The sequence below is a fragment of the Sinocyclocheilus rhinocerous genome, unplaced genomic scaffold, assembly GCF_001515625.1.
Source record: "Sinocyclocheilus rhinocerous isolate Xijiao unplaced genomic scaffold, SAMN03320098_v1.1 scaffold429, whole genome shotgun sequence".
NCBI classification, from domain to species: Eukaryota; Metazoa; Chordata; class Actinopteri; order Cypriniformes; family Cyprinidae; genus Sinocyclocheilus; species Sinocyclocheilus rhinocerous.
This window is the reverse complement of record NW_015665829.1, coordinates 90,050-107,857: the sequence shown is the minus strand read 5'-3', so window position 1 is coordinate 107,857 and position 17,808 is coordinate 90,050. Positions and strand designations below refer to the sequence as shown.

General features: G+C 35.6%; 1 protein-coding gene across 1 annotated transcript in view; it reads left to right on the top strand.

Annotated features, from left to right (window-relative positions):
* Positions 1-17,808, top strand: part of LOC107731544 (atrial natriuretic peptide receptor 1-like) — a 97,645-nt gene that overhangs the window by 28,549 nt on the left and 51,288 nt on the right. Inside the window, exons 3-4 of the mRNA XM_016542660.1 lie at positions 4,518-4,705; positions 10,995-11,108. Coding sequence (XP_016398146.1) covers positions 4,518-4,705; positions 10,995-11,108 — 302 coding nt within the window. The remainder of the gene's footprint in view (positions 1-4,517; positions 4,706-10,994; positions 11,109-17,808) is intronic.

Here is a 17,808-nt window from a genome sequence, read left to right as displayed (position 1 = left end):
GCTTCCTCCAGTAAAAAAAAAAAAAAGTCCATCCCCTATTGTCCTCTCACATCAAAATGCTTGATCTGTGCATATTTCTCTCCTGATTCAGACGAGACGTCTTTTTCACTCGAGAAAGCAAAATTATAAGGGACTCATTTGAAGTTTAAAAGCATCTTAATGATGGATTTGTTTCTTACAAAAGTGCAGCTTTTCAGAAAATAATTTCTAATCTGGATGGACTGGAGTCGTGTGGATTACTTGTGGATTATTGTGATGTTTTTATCAGCTGTTTTGACTCTAATTCTGACGGCACCCATTCACTACAGAGGGTCCACTGGTGAGCAAGTGATGTAATGCTGAATTTCTCCAAATATGTTCCAATGAAGAAACAAACTCACCTACATCATTTTTGGGTAAACTATTCCTTTAATATTTAATTCCATGACCCTCACCAAAAACAGAAAAATTATCTGCTCTACTGCATGTTCTGCAAGTTGTTAGGAAAGAAACAAGTCTGTTCACTATAAAAGGAACAAAAGAAAGTTAAACATAAAGGTGAAGGAGACAGAAGTGGCATAACCAAATTCTTTTCTAAGAGATGAGTGTTTTAAAACTTGGAAAAGAGTCACTGTTTCCTGGAATTAGCATGAGATGGCCACTGTTAAACTCATTAATGCAAACCACCTCATAGATTGTTAGTAAAGAGTCCACACTTCATCTATAATCATAGTGCATGAGTGCTTCTGTAGAGCTCTCGTGTAGGTTCTTCTGTTCCATTCTTCATTCAAATCCATGTGCGTGGAGAAGACCAGACTGTTATTGGGCCAGTTATAGAGGATAATGACGTATGAGTTTTTCTCAGGGCATCATAAATGAAGAAGAGCTTGTGTGTGGTCCTGTTTGGTAATATTTTCATCCGAAATAATGAGCCCTCTCACATCTGTCGCTGTTTTTTAAGCCTCACCTGCTGTGAATCTCTCAATGCAGTGCCGATGCTACACACCTGAGAGACTCGAGTGCTTTTTGTTATTGTTGTGGTATGTGATTAGGTTTTATGGAATCTGTGAGTCTGGACATAAATCAGTTTGGTTCACTCAAGTATCAAAGTCTTTTTCCAAGATCCATAGCAACAGATACGGCACTTTATCTTCTGTCACCGGGAGTTCCTCCATGATCAATTATTTATGAAATTACTGCACAATAACAGAGGCTTTCAAAGGCTTCAACAGGTGATAGAAAGAAACCTAGATAGAACAACAAACAGACAGATAGACTTATCTTATTGTTCTGTGTTTTTTCTGTCTGTCTATCTGTTGTTCTGTCTGTCTATTGTTCTGTTTGTCATTTGTCTGTCTGTCTGTCTGTCTATTGTTCTGTCGGTCTGTCTGTCATTTGTCTGTCTGTCTGTCTGTCTGTCTATCTATTGTTCTGTCTGTTGGTCTGTCTGTCTGTCTAGCTATTGTTCTGACTGTCTGTTATTCTGTCTGTCTGCTGTCTGTCTGGCTACATATTGTTCTGTCTGTCTGTCTATGTAGCTATTGTTCTTTCTGTCTGTCATTCTGTTTGTCTGCTGTCTGTCTGTCTATTGTTCTGTCTGTCTGTCTGTATGTCTGTCTATTGTTCTGTCTGTTCATCTGTCGTTCTGTTTGTCTGTATGCTGTTTGCCTGTCTACCTATTGTTCTGTCTGTCTGTCTGTCATTTTGTCTGTCTGTCGTTCTGTCTGTCTGTATGCTGTCTGTCGTTCTGTCTACCTATTGTTCAGTCTGTCTGTCTGTCTTATCTATTGTTCTGTCTGTTATTCTATGTCATTCTGTGATTATGTCTGTCTTTAATTCTATCACTCTATCATGTCTGCCTATCTATCTATCTATCTATCTATCTAGAAACATGATTCACAGATGCACATTACCCAGTGCAGTAATATTCCATTCCAAACATGTGAGCCTTTTCTCTCATATGATTTTTTTAAAGGTACTGTTGTAACACCTCACCTCACTTCATCATCAAGCCCATCATTAGGAGCAGGTCTGTGGGTAATTGCCATGGCGATCTGATTCCTCTTTGGCATTTAGAAGCGTGAAGCACATGACTCCCAGTCTGCACTGCTTCAGATGACTGACATATGCTGCACTTCAATGGCAATTACATACAGAGTCAAATATTACCTGCCATCCAATGCCTCCTGCACTGCATTAACCTCAAATATTGTGTGGAAATGTGAATAAAAGCAGCAAAAATTCAATGTTAACTTCAATGCCAAAATGCTTTTATCTCAGAATAAGATACAGAGACAACTGTAAAGACCCGTTATAAAGATAACTATAAAAACGGTTTGAGTGATGGGTCGACAGAGAATCGTCTTTCTGCGAGTCATTAGGAAACCGTGATTCTATTCTATTTAAAGAAATATGAGGTAAACGTGTAAATAAATAATGTGCGCACTTTTGGAGTTAAAGTTTGTATGTCGTGTAGCGAAGCACTGATCAAAAATAAATGGATGCAAACACGATTGAATATGTACAGGTTTGTGTCACGTTATTCTATTCAAAATATCATTAACTCCCGATTGATTTAGCATTCCTGGCAGAAATAAGAACTATTAGTGTCATAGTATCCAAGAATTATCATAAATAGTGGTCAAATATCGAAGATATCCAATCTCAAGGTCAATTCAGAATATTTATTGCAAAAATGTTTCTGTAAGAGCTGCCAAAAATAATCTATAATCTACAGCTCCAGTGTGATTTGTGATATATTTTCAAGGGGGGGAGAGAGAAAAAAAACATTCTTTCATTCATACATTTTTCAAAACATCCCCTACTCTGGTTTTTTCACAAATCGCACCTTGACTAAAACCATAATTATATTAGTGTCCACACCAATGCACAGTACTGTACAGGCCTTAAGGCTTTGTGGCACTATTAAAACAATGCTTTGTTTGTCCGAGTATCGCAAACAAAATTCTAGAAGAATCTGTTTGTGTGACCAATGGCAGATGGAAGTGTTCGAGAAACTTGAAAACAATTATTGCACTTCGCTTTAGTGACACCAATGCTGCAGAACCACAAGTTAGCTTTTAAAGAAAATTGTGTCTTGTCGCCCTCTTTTTGTTTTCAAACAATACTCATGTACTTATAGAAACCTCTTACCTTCAGAAAAAACCCACATATTATTAACTGTCAAAAAATAAATAAATCACACTTTGACGCAATAAACCTTGGAACATGTAGTTCTTGGTAAAATTAGCATTACAGACGTTCATTGCACAATATGATTTACCCAAGTACATGTTCTTGAAACAACATCTTTTGTTGGTCCCGAAACTATTTTGGCACAATAATAGCCCATAGCCTGTTGCTGAATCACAGGGAAATGATCGGCTGATATGAATGTTGTTCATTCCATCCTTTAAACGTACTGCCTGCAAGTCCTCCTAGAAGTTGTAATTATAACATGGTGTTTTGATTTTGGTTAAAAAAATGGAAGTGTTGGGCTTTGTCTTTTTTGTTTTTCACTTGCTGACAAAGAACAAAAGCTTCATTAAGGACCTCACTCAGTAAAACAAGAACAAAACAAATCCTTGAGTAAATTGTAAATATGAATATTATGAAAATATATTTTTAAAATGATACGTGGTGCAAAATGTGCACTTGCTCCCAACCATGAGTAAATAATGCATAAACATTGCATTTTGTGTCCTTTTAGACACTGCATCTTGATAACACTATAAAATAATATATAATAACAAATTAATTTGTTAAATGTGAATGTGAATTTAATTGATAAATGAAAATGTTTGAAAACATTCTAAACTATTATTACTATTGTTAAACTATTAAACTTATTATTATAGATTGCAATTATTCTGAGAAGAAGTTTAACAATTTAATTGAATCATTTTTGACATGTGGCCAAATATTTCCTCTTTATGCAATATAGTGGAGTCAAAGCTAATAAGGGAGTTCAGAAGATCCCACAGCATTCCTGTACATGCATGATTGGATATCATTAATATACACATCTAACTATCAACTCTGAGGTTATGTAATCCTTATGCAGCCATTGCCTAAATGAGTACATTTTATCTGTTTTTTCAGAAAAAAAAATTTCTTTTCCTCATCAACAAATTGCATACAAACTCAAGAATGCTAACATTTTAGCATTCTTAACCAATTAAAATAATAAAAAAAATAACTAATCAATTTCCTTCTGAATTAATTCGCAAATTAAGAGCAGAAAATCCCACGTTGTACAACTTGGTAAACACAGTATCCTCATGTGCTAGACTTCCATTTCGGATCTTTAGAGTGAGTTTCACCTCGTCAGCTGTTAATAACCTCCAGCCTAATTGCAAATTAAAGTGTCAGACTTTCAGTTGCTTTTGCATTTGCAGTACAAACCAAAGCTCATTTGCCACACAAGCACATTCCATTGTAGTAATAAGCGGGTCTGAATTCTCATTAAGTCTGTTTTTTTTTTCCTCAGCGAGTATCCTTAAGGCAGATAATTGAGTTTCCCTATCTTGTGTTTGCAGTGGTGTATGTCTGCTGCAAGTGGGAGACGTTTCGCAAGCTGATGGTGGAGTTCTTGAGGTTGGGTCTTCCTCAGGAGGAGTATGCCTTCTTCTTCATTGATCTGTTTGGATACAGTCTGCAGAGCCACCCTGCCAAACCATGGGCACGCGGAGATGCTGATGACAATGTGGCAAAGGAGGCGTTTAAAGTGAGTTTGATGCACATGCCCATAAAAAAAAAAAAAACCTCAGCTGTGGTTGCCAGACCTTTACAGTAAAAGCTATGGTAGCAACATTTTAGGTTTTATGAATTTAACTTAAATTTAAACTATAGATTTTATTCACTGATTTAATGTTCATTAGTGATGTCTCACCAAATCGGACTGAGCCATCTGAAACAGATCTACAAGTTACTCAAAACTCACTTTTGGATGTGGCCGGCAGTCACTCCAAGTCGAATGAGCCAATATATTATATTGGATATATATTTTATCATACGTTGTTGTTTTTTCCGAACTCATTTAGTGTTCCAGTTAGTCAGTACACAGTACACTGAGAGCAGTATTATTCGGAAATATCCGACATGCTGAGAACTGTATGTTTCTGATGTCTTTTGCTGAAAAGTATAAAGTATAACAAATAAAATGTATTGTAAATATAACAGTGATACAATAGCAGTAGTTCTAAGTGAACAGTAGTAGACTAATAATGGGTCTCTCATGAGTCAAGAGTTTCACATGGTTTATGTAAAAAGGTAAGCTGTTCTTTTTATACCTCAAAGAATCCTGAAAAAAGTATTGCAGTTTCCAAAAAAATATTTGGCAGCACAGATGTTGCCAACATTGATAGTTCTAATAATAAATCAGCATATTAGAATGATTTCTGAAGGATCATGTAACACTTTATGCTGGAGTAATAACTGATGGAAATTCAGCTTTGCATCACAGAAATAAATTATATTTTAAAGTATATTAAAATAGAAACCATTATTTTATATTACATTAACATTTTGCAAGATTACTGTGTTTTTTCTGTGTTTTTGATCAAATAAATGCAGTCTTGATGAGCATAAGAGACTTCTTTAAAAAACATTACAATTCTTACTGATCCCAAACTTTTGAATGGTAGTGTGTATATATATATATACACTGTAAAAAGATTACTGTGAAATTTACAGAAACTCGCTGGCAGTAATTGGCAAGTTGCTGTAATATATTCTACAGTATGCTGACTGTAAGTTTAATCACAGTAACTATTAAATACTGTAATTTTTTTATTACAGTAAAAATCACAGTACCGTAATTGCAATCAGAGTAATGAAATGCTGTATTTTTTTAACACAGCAAATATTATACTGTAATGAGCATTACTGCTTTAATTGTGTGTACTGTAAAAGGAAGACACGGTTTTTGCCACAAAAATAACATTTATTGACTTTAAAATGTGAAAATACATAAAAAATGGCATAAAATAGATTTAAATTTTGTATTTTTCAGTCTGTAAACATTTTTTATTTTGCATAAACCTAAAAAATGTATAGTTTTTAACTATAAAATCTTTTGTGACCGACTGTTCCAGTATAGGGTATATGTCAAACATCACATTACAAACCAGAAAACAGTTCTCATTTCTGCCGCTTGTCAGAGAAAGTGTTATAAATTAACAGCATTATAAAATAACAACGATATCTATTGATTTTATTTTCAGGTAAAAAACTAACTTAGCTAAGTGTTTTCGATATAATTTTTCAATATCAGTGAGAAGAAAAATAAAGAACATTTATATATCAATCTTCATATATTACAGACATCAATGAAACTTATCTTTGGTATCTTTTGTTTAAGGGATTTTAAGTAAAACAGCTCTATATGTAGCGAGTGCATATAGAAGGCCTAAACTGGATGCAATGAACCTGTTTTCTGGTTTCTGCATGTGACGTTCAGCATTAATCCTATTTTCTTTCCTGAAATGAACATGAGCTGGCATCGTCTTCCTGGGCTGGGCTCTTCTTCCCGGCAGTGAATAAAAATGTGTTATTAATGTAGAAGTTTATAAGCAAAACTGACGGCTTGATGATAATATACAGTACAAGTTGGATTGGGCAAATCAAATGATCCAATCAACATGCATTACAATGCATCACTTCTCTATGAACCAGTAATTCTCAATTCCTGTCTCAGGGGCCCACTGCTCTGCACAATTTGTATGTCTCCCTTATTTAACACACCTGATACAAATCATCAGCTCTTTAGGACAGATCTCCATAAACTGAACTGTGTTAGATAAGACTGACATACAAACTGTGCAGAGCAGGGGGTCCTCAGCCGGAACCACTGCATAAACCACAACTTCACTCACAACCATCTACCTCAATAAATATATATTTTTATTTTTACAGCTAAGAGCAGTTTAGAAATAAATCAACACAAATAATAAATAAAATAACACACATGCAATATGTGTGAAAATACATATCATACAACAACTGAAAAATAGGGCACAAAAAAATTAAACAGACAAAACAAGGGACACCCTTATGATGCCACACCAAACAAGGACATGCTATTCTGAGCATTAATGTATGGCAGAAATGAACGGCGACGGCGCAGTTGACACATCGTAGCAACCAAAGCACAGTCTATGATTCAGTATTGGTCTGAGACTGTTTCACCTGATGCCTGGCTGATTGTGAAGAGCTTAGTCCTGACGCGGTTTTGCTGAGAATTGAAGCCGTTTAGTCTGTGGCGTGATGCCATTTTAACTGATATCTGAGTAACGTTACTGACGCAGAGCTCGGGGGATGTCCTAAATTGTGCCCTGTGAGGTGAATAAAAACATAGTCCTCTGAAAAATGTCTTGCAGTTTTAAAGTCTTACCTGTTGCTGTGTTTTCTTTCAGTTTTAAAGCAATATCCTCACGCAGTATCTATCAAGAGAAAACGAATTCACGGCTTCAAACCGCTAATCCACAAACATATATATGTACATATATATACAGTATATATATATATATACGTTCAGAGGGAAATGCATAGGCATATTCACTGTGAAAACATATTTGTACAGGTCTTTGTTGATCTGTGATTAGCAGCCAGCTGCAGCTGTGTTTCCCCTTTTCAGATAGGATCAGACAGTGCTGCGTTTGGCTCAAAGTCGCAGAGAAATATGACTGGATATTTGAAATATGCAGAAATATGACAGTTCTGGAGGCGCTGTCGCATGGCTTCATGTCTTCATATGGCTCACTGCCAACCGTCACCCCCTACTGCGCCTGAAAATGAACTTTCTAAATGTATATTTTGGCTGGAACGAGATCATGTCGCGCATATTTCTGTTAGCTATCTCAATCCTTTTGAACATATTTTTGGAGCAGTTAATGTCACTGATGGGATCTGGTTGAAATGTGTGTGTGGTGCTTTAAAAAGCTAATTTTAAATTGGAAAGATGATTACATAAAATTCGTTATCTATGAAATCGAAGGTTTAATAGGATCTCACTGTCAGTTTAGTCACAGGAGTTTCAGGAATGCACATATAAAATAAGTTTTGAATATCAACTTGCTTATCCTTGCTTCATATCATACAGTTTGATAAAGAGAGGTGTTATTACTTTCATGTGCAATCAAACTAAAGAGTTTCACCTTGTGGACGATAATATGGGCGGAAAATCCTGAAAAACTGATAAAACTGACAAAACTGTCATCTGCCTTTAAATCTGAATAGAGATGTGTTGTGTTTGATAGAACTAGGTGTTTTTTCACTCTAAGGAACTGCATTATAATGAGTTCTCACACAGACTCATAGAGAGGGTCGATTTACATTCATTGGCATTAACTAACAGCTGTGGTGAGCTGACATTTACTTACCCACATACAGGAATCATTCCATTAGGCTCACAGATAACAGTTGGTACAGAAAATGATTTCATCAACTGTTTGCATCAGAAGTGACTACCCTGTTTGGACATTTATGTAATAAAAGCTGAAGACTGTAGTGCAAAGCAAAATATGCTCATCAAGCAGTTAGCCAAAGCCATGACAGCTTCATTTTGTTAATTTTGTTTCTGTTGGGGCTGACACATGGAATCAAAAATGACCCCCTCCAGTAACCCGTCACTCACATGAAACAATCACAGCAATTAGCAAACAACAATGATCCAATCAATTCCCAATTGACAAATTCAAGTCCCATCCAACATTTTTTTTCTCTCTCTTTTGAGAAGCCAGTTCACAGGACATAAGACACAATACCAGAGCAAAGACAGTCACACGTTCCATTTCATCCAGAATTTAATGTAAAAAAAAATTTCATAACTCATTCACCTTTTTTTTTTGTCTCATGTACCTCCACAGCTCCATCAATAAGGCCTAAAACACTGATACCAAACCAGAAACTTGTGCCCTTCTCTATATATATATATATATACTCACTTATTTTTTTATATTTTATGTTTTATCTATACTTACATCACTGAGTATATCACCCATGATATCACAACATTTTTACAGTTGTTTATGAGAAGACCATCTAAAGACTTATGCAGTATGTCAGCTGCAAAAAAAAGGTCTATTAAATATGTAAGATTAGGTCCATAAAAGTGTCGGGAAAGTCATTACATTATTTATTGAAGAGTCCAGTGTTGGAATTTTCTAGGCATTTTGATGTGATTAAAACATTTTGAACAAAATTCACATTATTTTGTTTTCTGTTTTTAAAATGAACTGAAAAATAAAAACATGACATTAATCACAGTTAATTATTTTGTTGTATTAACAGCTCTAACAAATTTAGGGATAATTCACCCAAAAATTAAAATTCTTATTTACGTACCAAGACATTATGACTGTTAATGTGGAACATGAAGATATTTTTTCTTTTCTTTTTCTTTTGGTTCCCAATGTTCTTTAAAATATATTCTTTAGTTTTTTTTCCGAAGATAGAAAGTCATGCAGATTTGGAACAATGATAATGCAGGAATTTTCATTTTTGGGGTATTATCATATTACCGTTTTAATTCAAAATAATTTTTTCTATTATAGATTTAATTGAGTAAAACTGAAATCTTTACAAGCTCCGCTGGAACATGCTTAAGTTCCCATTGGGGGTACCGGTGGATGAGAATCAGTTATTTAGACCACCAAAATAACAACCAACAGACCAACTAAAGAGGAGCCTTTTAGTCACATTTTGGTCTTATTATTGTAATACTGATATGACAAGGGACAATAACCACCAATACTAGATTCTCTTAAATATGAGTTACATACCAAAGTTTAAGACTCATGTTTTTTCAAATCCCAAAATCCTTAATAATGAGCAACAGGAAGCACCTCACACACACACACACACACACACACACAACACATTTTTGGGGTATTATCATATTACCGTTTTAATTCAAAATAATTTTTTCTATTATAGATTTAATTGAGTAAAACTGAAATCTTTACAAGCTCCGCTGGAACATGCTTAAGTTCCCATTGGGGGTACCGGTGGATGAGAATCAGTTATTTAGACCACCAAAATAACAACCAACAGACCAACTAAAGAGGAGCCTTTTAGTCACATTTTGGTCTTATTATTGTAATACTGATATGACAAGGGACAATAACCACCAATACTAGATTCTCTTAAATATGAGTTACATACCAAAGTTTAAGACTCATGTTTTTTCAAATCCCAAAATCCTTAATAATGAGCAACAGGAAGCACCTCACACACACACACACACACACACAAAACAATGAGGTTGTAAAGAAAATGAGAAAACGAAAAGAAGAAAATAATATTTAAATTCTTCTATTTCAAAATTTCATGTTGCTAGTGTTATTAGCAATTTCTGAGAGAAAATTGCTTCAACATCAAATTTTTCATAAGGCAGGGAAATCTTTTTAAAAGCTCTTGCTGAAAATGAATCATATTTACATCACTGTAATATTTTCTAGTATTGTTTTGTTTGTCTGTTTTGTCCTTCTGTGCTGTTGAAAATCCAAGAGAAACTCTGTCTTTCAGAGACATTCTGTTATCATCAGCTTCAGTTCCCATTATCCCTGTCCACTTCACATGAATCATGATCTGTTATACACAAATCTGAGAGTCCTCAGAGGACAGACACAAAGTGAGTTTGAAGATTTTAGAATACATAAATCCCCATTTTTAGACAACAGCCTTTTCACTCAGATTGTCATAATTTGGCAGTTTGTGGCACAGATGCAAAAGAAAATTGTTGGAGTTTCAATTTTGGCTCAACGCAGTTGGAAGTATTGTGAAATTGGACATCAACAGATCACATAAAAACATTTTCTCAGAGGAGGTGACTGTGAAAGAGTGCATCCTTGAGCTGATTTGTTGATTGGATTAGCTGAAAAAGATTCTGTTTGGCTGTGATACATACATGTGTATCAATCAATGTGTATCAATAACCAGTGTGAGTAAATGAACACTTTTTTATCTTGTACATTGAACAACACAAAATTTGCCTTTGTGTTGAATCCTCGCAGAGCGTGAAGATCCTGACCTACAGAGAGCCTCAGAACCCCGAGTACAAGGACTTTGTGTCCAAACTGAAGACAGATGCCATGGACATGTTTAACTTCAGCGTAGAAGATTCTCCGGTAAGAGTTCATCAAACTACTACTAAACAGTGATATTAACTAACAAAAATAATTGGCCATTTGCAATACTTGTAAAAAAGAAGTACACTTTAGTATAGTTTTAAAAAGAGTACTTATTACTTTAAAAGAAGTTACTTAAGTGCAAACCAAATAAAACCTTGGATTGATTGTAAACAGTTTTTTGAGACCATCTCTTGAGACTAAACCACTGGAATGAGATTTCTGTTCTGAAATTCATTCCTGGTGAGTTTTTGAAACCACATGGTTCCCATGTTGAATGAATATCAATCCACTGCACACATAAGACCCCAGTGACTTTGAAGCGTATAAAAGAATGCAAATGGTTTCTCTGGCTTCTCCAAGACGCAGCACATTTCACCTTGTCTTGATAGATTACAGCTGCACACTAACTCTCAGTTCACCTTTGGGATGTTTCTCATGAAGAATTACCCCAAGGTTTAGACAATAAGAATGAATTGCGCCTGCTGATAGCATTGTTTACTTGTATGCGTTTTCTACATTGTTTTAGCACCCAATTCACTAAAGTAATTATGTAAATCAGATACAGGCACAGACCTACAACATTAGTGTTTCTCAGCATTCAAGCAGGCTGTGAAAGATGCAGCAAACTCCAGACACCTGAATTGATTCTTTAAATGCCAAACGTAGTGGGACTGATAGCATGCATCAGCATGTGTGCGATCCACCGGTCCAAACTTAATAAGAATGAGTGGAAAAATATATGTCCGAACAAGCAATCTCTGCTGGAGTGATGAAACAAACTGCAATGACCCACACAGCTTTCACACCACAGACTGAGAATATAAGCTGCAACTTCAAGTGCCAAGCACAAACGGTCACCAGCATGAACCACGGAAAAAGATGTGGTTGAATCCAAAATTGTACATTATGGACGTATGTCCCATAAGACATAGTCGCGAAAGAACAAAGCGGACAGTTGTGAAACAACAGTAGTTATTGAACAAGTTTCATACATCCAGGCCAATAGGTGTCAGTATAGAGTCCAAATTGATATGACTGAAATGAACTGGTACTACTGAAATGAATGAGTCCAGACTGGGATTTCTAAATTGCTTAAAATGTATGGGTTTTGGTTTTGTTTTGCTATTGACGTGCTCTTTACAGTCTTCATAAATGATATACAGTATACACGTATTTGTATCGCTTTGACCGTTCTCTGTAGATCCCACCTTCTTACATGCCATGATTGGTCGATTATGTACAAAACTACTTTTAAGCCATTACCTTCAGCAATGAAGAAAACAATAGGAAAACAAAGCCTGGACATTTTAGGCAATTTAGAAAACCTGGCCGAGACATGTCCAGGAAAAAGAGAAAGTATGTTCACCCTGTTACTGAATGCACCTTTAAATAAAAATCTGTTTACTAATTAAACTGAAATAATGCAATGTTAATTGCGCAAGGCATGCTTAGGAATCTGGTGCATTTTATATTATCCTTCATTTACATAGAAATATGTAAAAAATATTTACATAAGTATTTTGCTCAGACTTAATTTAAAAATGATTTCTGCAGCCCGTATCAGCCCGCATCATCAAGTCAAATTTATTTGTATATCACTTTTCACAATTCACATGGTTTCAAAGCAGCTTTAGAAAAAACCATGATGTTAACGTTTATAATATCTTAATATCTTCATGCCTTACAGTTGCATTTAGCAGATTAGAGTTGACGAGAGTATTGTTTAGATTTTGCAACAATGCAAGCAGTCAAGCAGGTGAGATTTGCCATATATCGCCTTATGTAAGTGTACTGTATGTACTGTATGTGGATAAAGTTGGACCTACTTATATATCCAACTTTATATACAGAACTGGGTGATAGGTCTAAGTACATTTTGTGACGAAATAAAAGTTTAATGTATTGTACCTGGCTGATGATGGACTGTGGTGTGTGAATTAGGATATCTGTTTTGGTCAAGGTTTTGCACAGAAGTTTAATGAATTCGGCATTTTGTGTTTTTATTTGTGACAGAATGTCCCCTTACAGAAAATCCATATCTAATCACAACCGCATGGGAGGGGAGCTTTATATTTATGTTCTGCCGAGGTTTTGGGGTAGAAAGGGAAACTGGTTCCCCGAAACAGACTGAGATGGTGGTTGTTCTTAGTCAGAGAGGATTGAAGTTGCCGGCTCTGCTTGTTTGTGTTCTGCCAGTAAATGTCACACGGTACTCGCCCAGAGAAAAAACCCTGATGCATGTGTTCGGGATGAGTAACCTTTCACTCACAGTGGGGAAGAGTGGTAATTACCCTTAGCTGCAGGTCTCCTTGTGCAAGTCTGTCACCACAGAGGAGTCTGTTAGCTCCAGGTCAGCTCAGGGCTGTTAAAGATGTGTGCCCTGAATGAGCCTCCTGCCCACCCATCCTCTGAAGCTGAACTACAAACTATTGAGTGTGTTATACAACACACCTACTGATGACCTTCTAGAGGAGTGGATTCTGATTTGATCTTCTCTAGTAATGATGGTGGTCCTTGCCAGATCCATTTCTTCACTGTCAGCTGTGAGATTATCTGCTTTTCTTGAACTCTTAGAAATAAGTGTTCTTTAAAGGTTCTTTCTAGCACCTTAGATTTGAAAAATAATCATCTTTTTTGGCATTTACGGTTCTTGAGTTCATTATTTGGTTCGTTGAAGATTTACCAAGTAGATTCATGCTGCATAATAGGTTATTTGGATTGAAGTTTCTGGGTTATTTTGTAATAATTCAGCTAAAAATATATATTTTTTTTCATATTATTATTATTTATATGTTTTACACCCTTTTGTCTGAAACTCATGACTTCTTCCATTGAACACAAAAGGAGAAGTTTAGCAAAAAAGACCAAGCTGCTGTTTTCCATGCAATCTCAATTATGCCAAAATATTTTAAGTAGGGCTGTCAATTTAACAGTTGCCACTGCAATTAATTTGGTGCAATTAATAAAATTGCACCTAATTTAGAAAATGCATTTAAACGATTCATGTATTAAATTCACCCCTCCCTTCCCAGACCTGTAATGCATCTCTATATTTCATACAGTTGCTGAAAAATATGATGCAGGACGACTGACAGAGTGATATAGCCTATTAGAATGCAGTTATATGCTCCAAAAATTCAAGATATGAGGGCAAAATTGCCCCTGTATGGGTTTTTGTCTTATAATTATATCATATGAATCATAGATTAGCAATACCACAAGAGCAAGATTGACGTTTAGTTTTTGTTTTGTTTTTTTCTCTCCAAGCAACAGTGGTGTTTTGTTACTGATTGAAATTATGTTTTTGAATGAATCGTGTGAGCCAATAATTCAATGACCCATTCATAAAGCCAGTCACTTGCTTAGTTTCTGAATGAATCAGCAGTTTGAACGAATCTGTTGAATGACTGACTGAATGACTCACTCATCAAGACAGTAACTTGCCTCCACGGTCCGTGTACGGTCCATGTACCTTTTGCTCATTTTGTTTTCTACTAAATAAAGAGAAATGAGAAACAGTCTGATTTTTGTTTTCTTAGTTTTGTTTGAGAAACGGAAAAATGAAACTTAAGCTAGATTTTTTGTATTTTTTGATCATGGGTAAAAAATGATATTATGTATGGAGACAGATCAGCCTCAAAAATAACACATTTGCAAAACAAAATTCATAAATGCACAGCACAATTTACATTTACAAAATCCGATTCGTAAATTCAAAACACAATTCAAATTTGTATATACATATTTGTGTAAACATTTTAAATTTATTTAGGTAAGATGCATTTGTGTGAGCATTTGGGGAAATATTTATGCTTTTACTTGTGTATTTATGAATTGTGTTTTGAATTTACGAATCGGATTTTGTAAATGTAAATTGTGCTGTGCATTTATGAATTTTGTTTTGCAAATGTGTTATTTTTGAGGCTGATCTGTCTCCATATTATGCTTTAATATTTGTTTCACATGCATGGGTAGCCCTGAAGCGCTCCTTTTCAACTCATCATGTTTCTACTGCCTGTCCCATCACACAGAAGAAGAGTTCATCTGATGTACCTCTCTGCAAATTAGTCACAATAACATTTCTTCATACTTCATACAACAAAACGTTACAAATCGCTTTTGGTGTGCTTTCTGCCATCTCGGTCTCCGTGAACTTCTTTCTGAAACGAGCCTCAAAAATGAACCAAAACTCAGTGAATACTTGCCTCACGGACATGAGAAATAAGCCTATTGAAAGCTTGAAATGTCTACTTCTAAATGAAACCATCGAAAACAAATATTTTCTGTTTAATTAATTCATATAAAACCAACGAGAGGTACAGTTTAATGCATCAAAAAATAAATGACTGAAGATCACACACTTTCGTACTTTCAAGTCGTTCTGAACACAACAAACTCACACAGGAACATGTGCCTTATTGCTAGAAAACGCATGACAAAAAAAAAACAATAAATCAGCTCATGCTCATCAGCAACATGTTTGATCTCTTCTAACTGGATGAAATCATAGTATGAATCTAAAAAAAAGGAATCTATGCATAACTTGATTATACACAATTTGATTTTCTGTGAGGTCTGTCAACTCTTCCAGTCTGTAAATCGGGGCAAAAATCTGGCCAAAAGTCATGCAGTATATTCCAGCCTTTAGTAACAAACATTCCCACATGTAGATTTACCACCCTGCCTGTGTGTGTACTACAGTCAACATAGCCAAGACTTATTAGCAATGCCTGGAAAGAGTTGCAGCTATGTTTCCATAGACAACTATTAGATGAGATGTGCTGCACGCTGTATGCACAGTCAAATTATTTGCTGGAAGTCTAATAAGGTGCCTGCAACTCTTCTCACTGTTCTGTCATCTGTTGTTCTAGTCTGTTAGCCTGATGCATCTATCCATTTCCCCAGGGTAGTGAGCTCATTTGGAAGGTTCCCTCTGCCCGCAGCTCACACGTCTCTCTCTCTCCAATTAGTTGTTCCTTTCACTGCCACCATATTATTACAGCCAAACAAATTATCTTTCTCTCTATTTCTTTGTCCGTGTACTTCCTTTGGTGAACTATGTTTCAGAGTATCTCAAGTTTCTCTTCCCATTTCACTGTGGAAGGCCTAATTTCTCCATAAATTCTCTCTTTAATCCAGAGCATTGTTAGGCACTGCCTATGGCACTGCTCTCTCTGACCCAGAACACCCTGGCAATTGCATAGCAACACCCAGGCAACCACCCAGAACACCCTTGCAACTCCATAGCAAAACCCAGAAAACTCTAGCAACTGCATAGCAACACCCTGGCAACTGCTATGCAGCAACACCCAGGCAACTACCCAAAACACCCTGGTAACTGCATAGCACCACCCAGGCAACCATTCAGCACTGCCTAGCAACTGCATAGGAACACACAGACAGCTCATGTTTTCTGTTTTTGTTGTAGTTTGATCTGGATATGTTTGTGGCTCACAGTCCTTTAGCACACGTAAATATGCTGTTGCTCTCTCTTTTTGTATCGCTCACAGTCTGAATCTGTAATTACTTTCTATGCTTTATTTAGTCTCCATAATTTTTTTCTTTATATCTCTCAACCTGTTGCTTTTTTTTGGTCTGAATGACATTTTTTCATCTAGTCCTCCCCACCTCCCACTCTCTCAGTCCATTCAACCTTTTACTCAGAATTTGCGTTTCATTGCACCGTCCTCTTTCTTTCAGGACAGTAGCAATCTCCTTTCTCCTTCTGTAATCTCCCAATCCGCCGACACACACAGATGTTCCATATCGATGAGTCCATGCTCTGTCTATAGTTGCTATGACAACTACACTTTTTCTACAGCTCTCTGCCTCCTTTGGCTTTTTGAAGCATTTTTCCCTCCGTTTCATTACGCTACAGCAGAGCTCAGAGTTTGCCAGCAACTATCTGGCTCTGTGTCACTGACTTCTACCTGTGAATGGCTGTAGCTCAGGGTGACAGAAATTTGAGAAACTTTGATTAGATTTTAGAAGTAAATAAAACTAATCTAATCTTCAGTTCAGCTGGGATCCTGTCCAGTTTCTCTTCAAATTATACATACTGTTTAATGGTAATGGCATTGGGTGGATGGATGGTTTGTAAGGTAGACAGATGACTGATTTTTGGCTGGAAATGCATCTTTCCCTTGCCTAAATTTAGCCGGATTAGTTATTCATGATTAGATTTTAAGATGTACTGCATATTTGAATCATGACAGACAAAAATATATTGCTCAATGGTGTGATTTCATAGCTCAGGATACTTTATGGAATTAACACTAGTGCTTAAAGTATCAACTTGTCTTAAAATTCCTTAAATTCTTACAATCTGCTGACATACAGTACAGTAAGTTAGATTTTAAATATATGAGCTGCAAACATATATTGGTAAATCTTAGCACAGTTTGTGGACTGTTGGTCAGTGTTGTTATGGTTAACTAAAACTAAAACAATTAAAATCATTTTCAGTAATTGAAATAAAGCTGAAATTAAATAATATATTAGTATTTAAATAATATTAGTTTAATAAAAAACTATAAAAAAGCTAAAAATAAATTTATATAGAAAAAATTATAAATAAAGCTATATAGAAATATTTCAATAATAATAATGACAAAAGCACATAACAAAATTACTAAAACTTTAAAGATAGAAAAAAATCAAAATGTAAAAAACAATACTATATTAAATATATTTAATT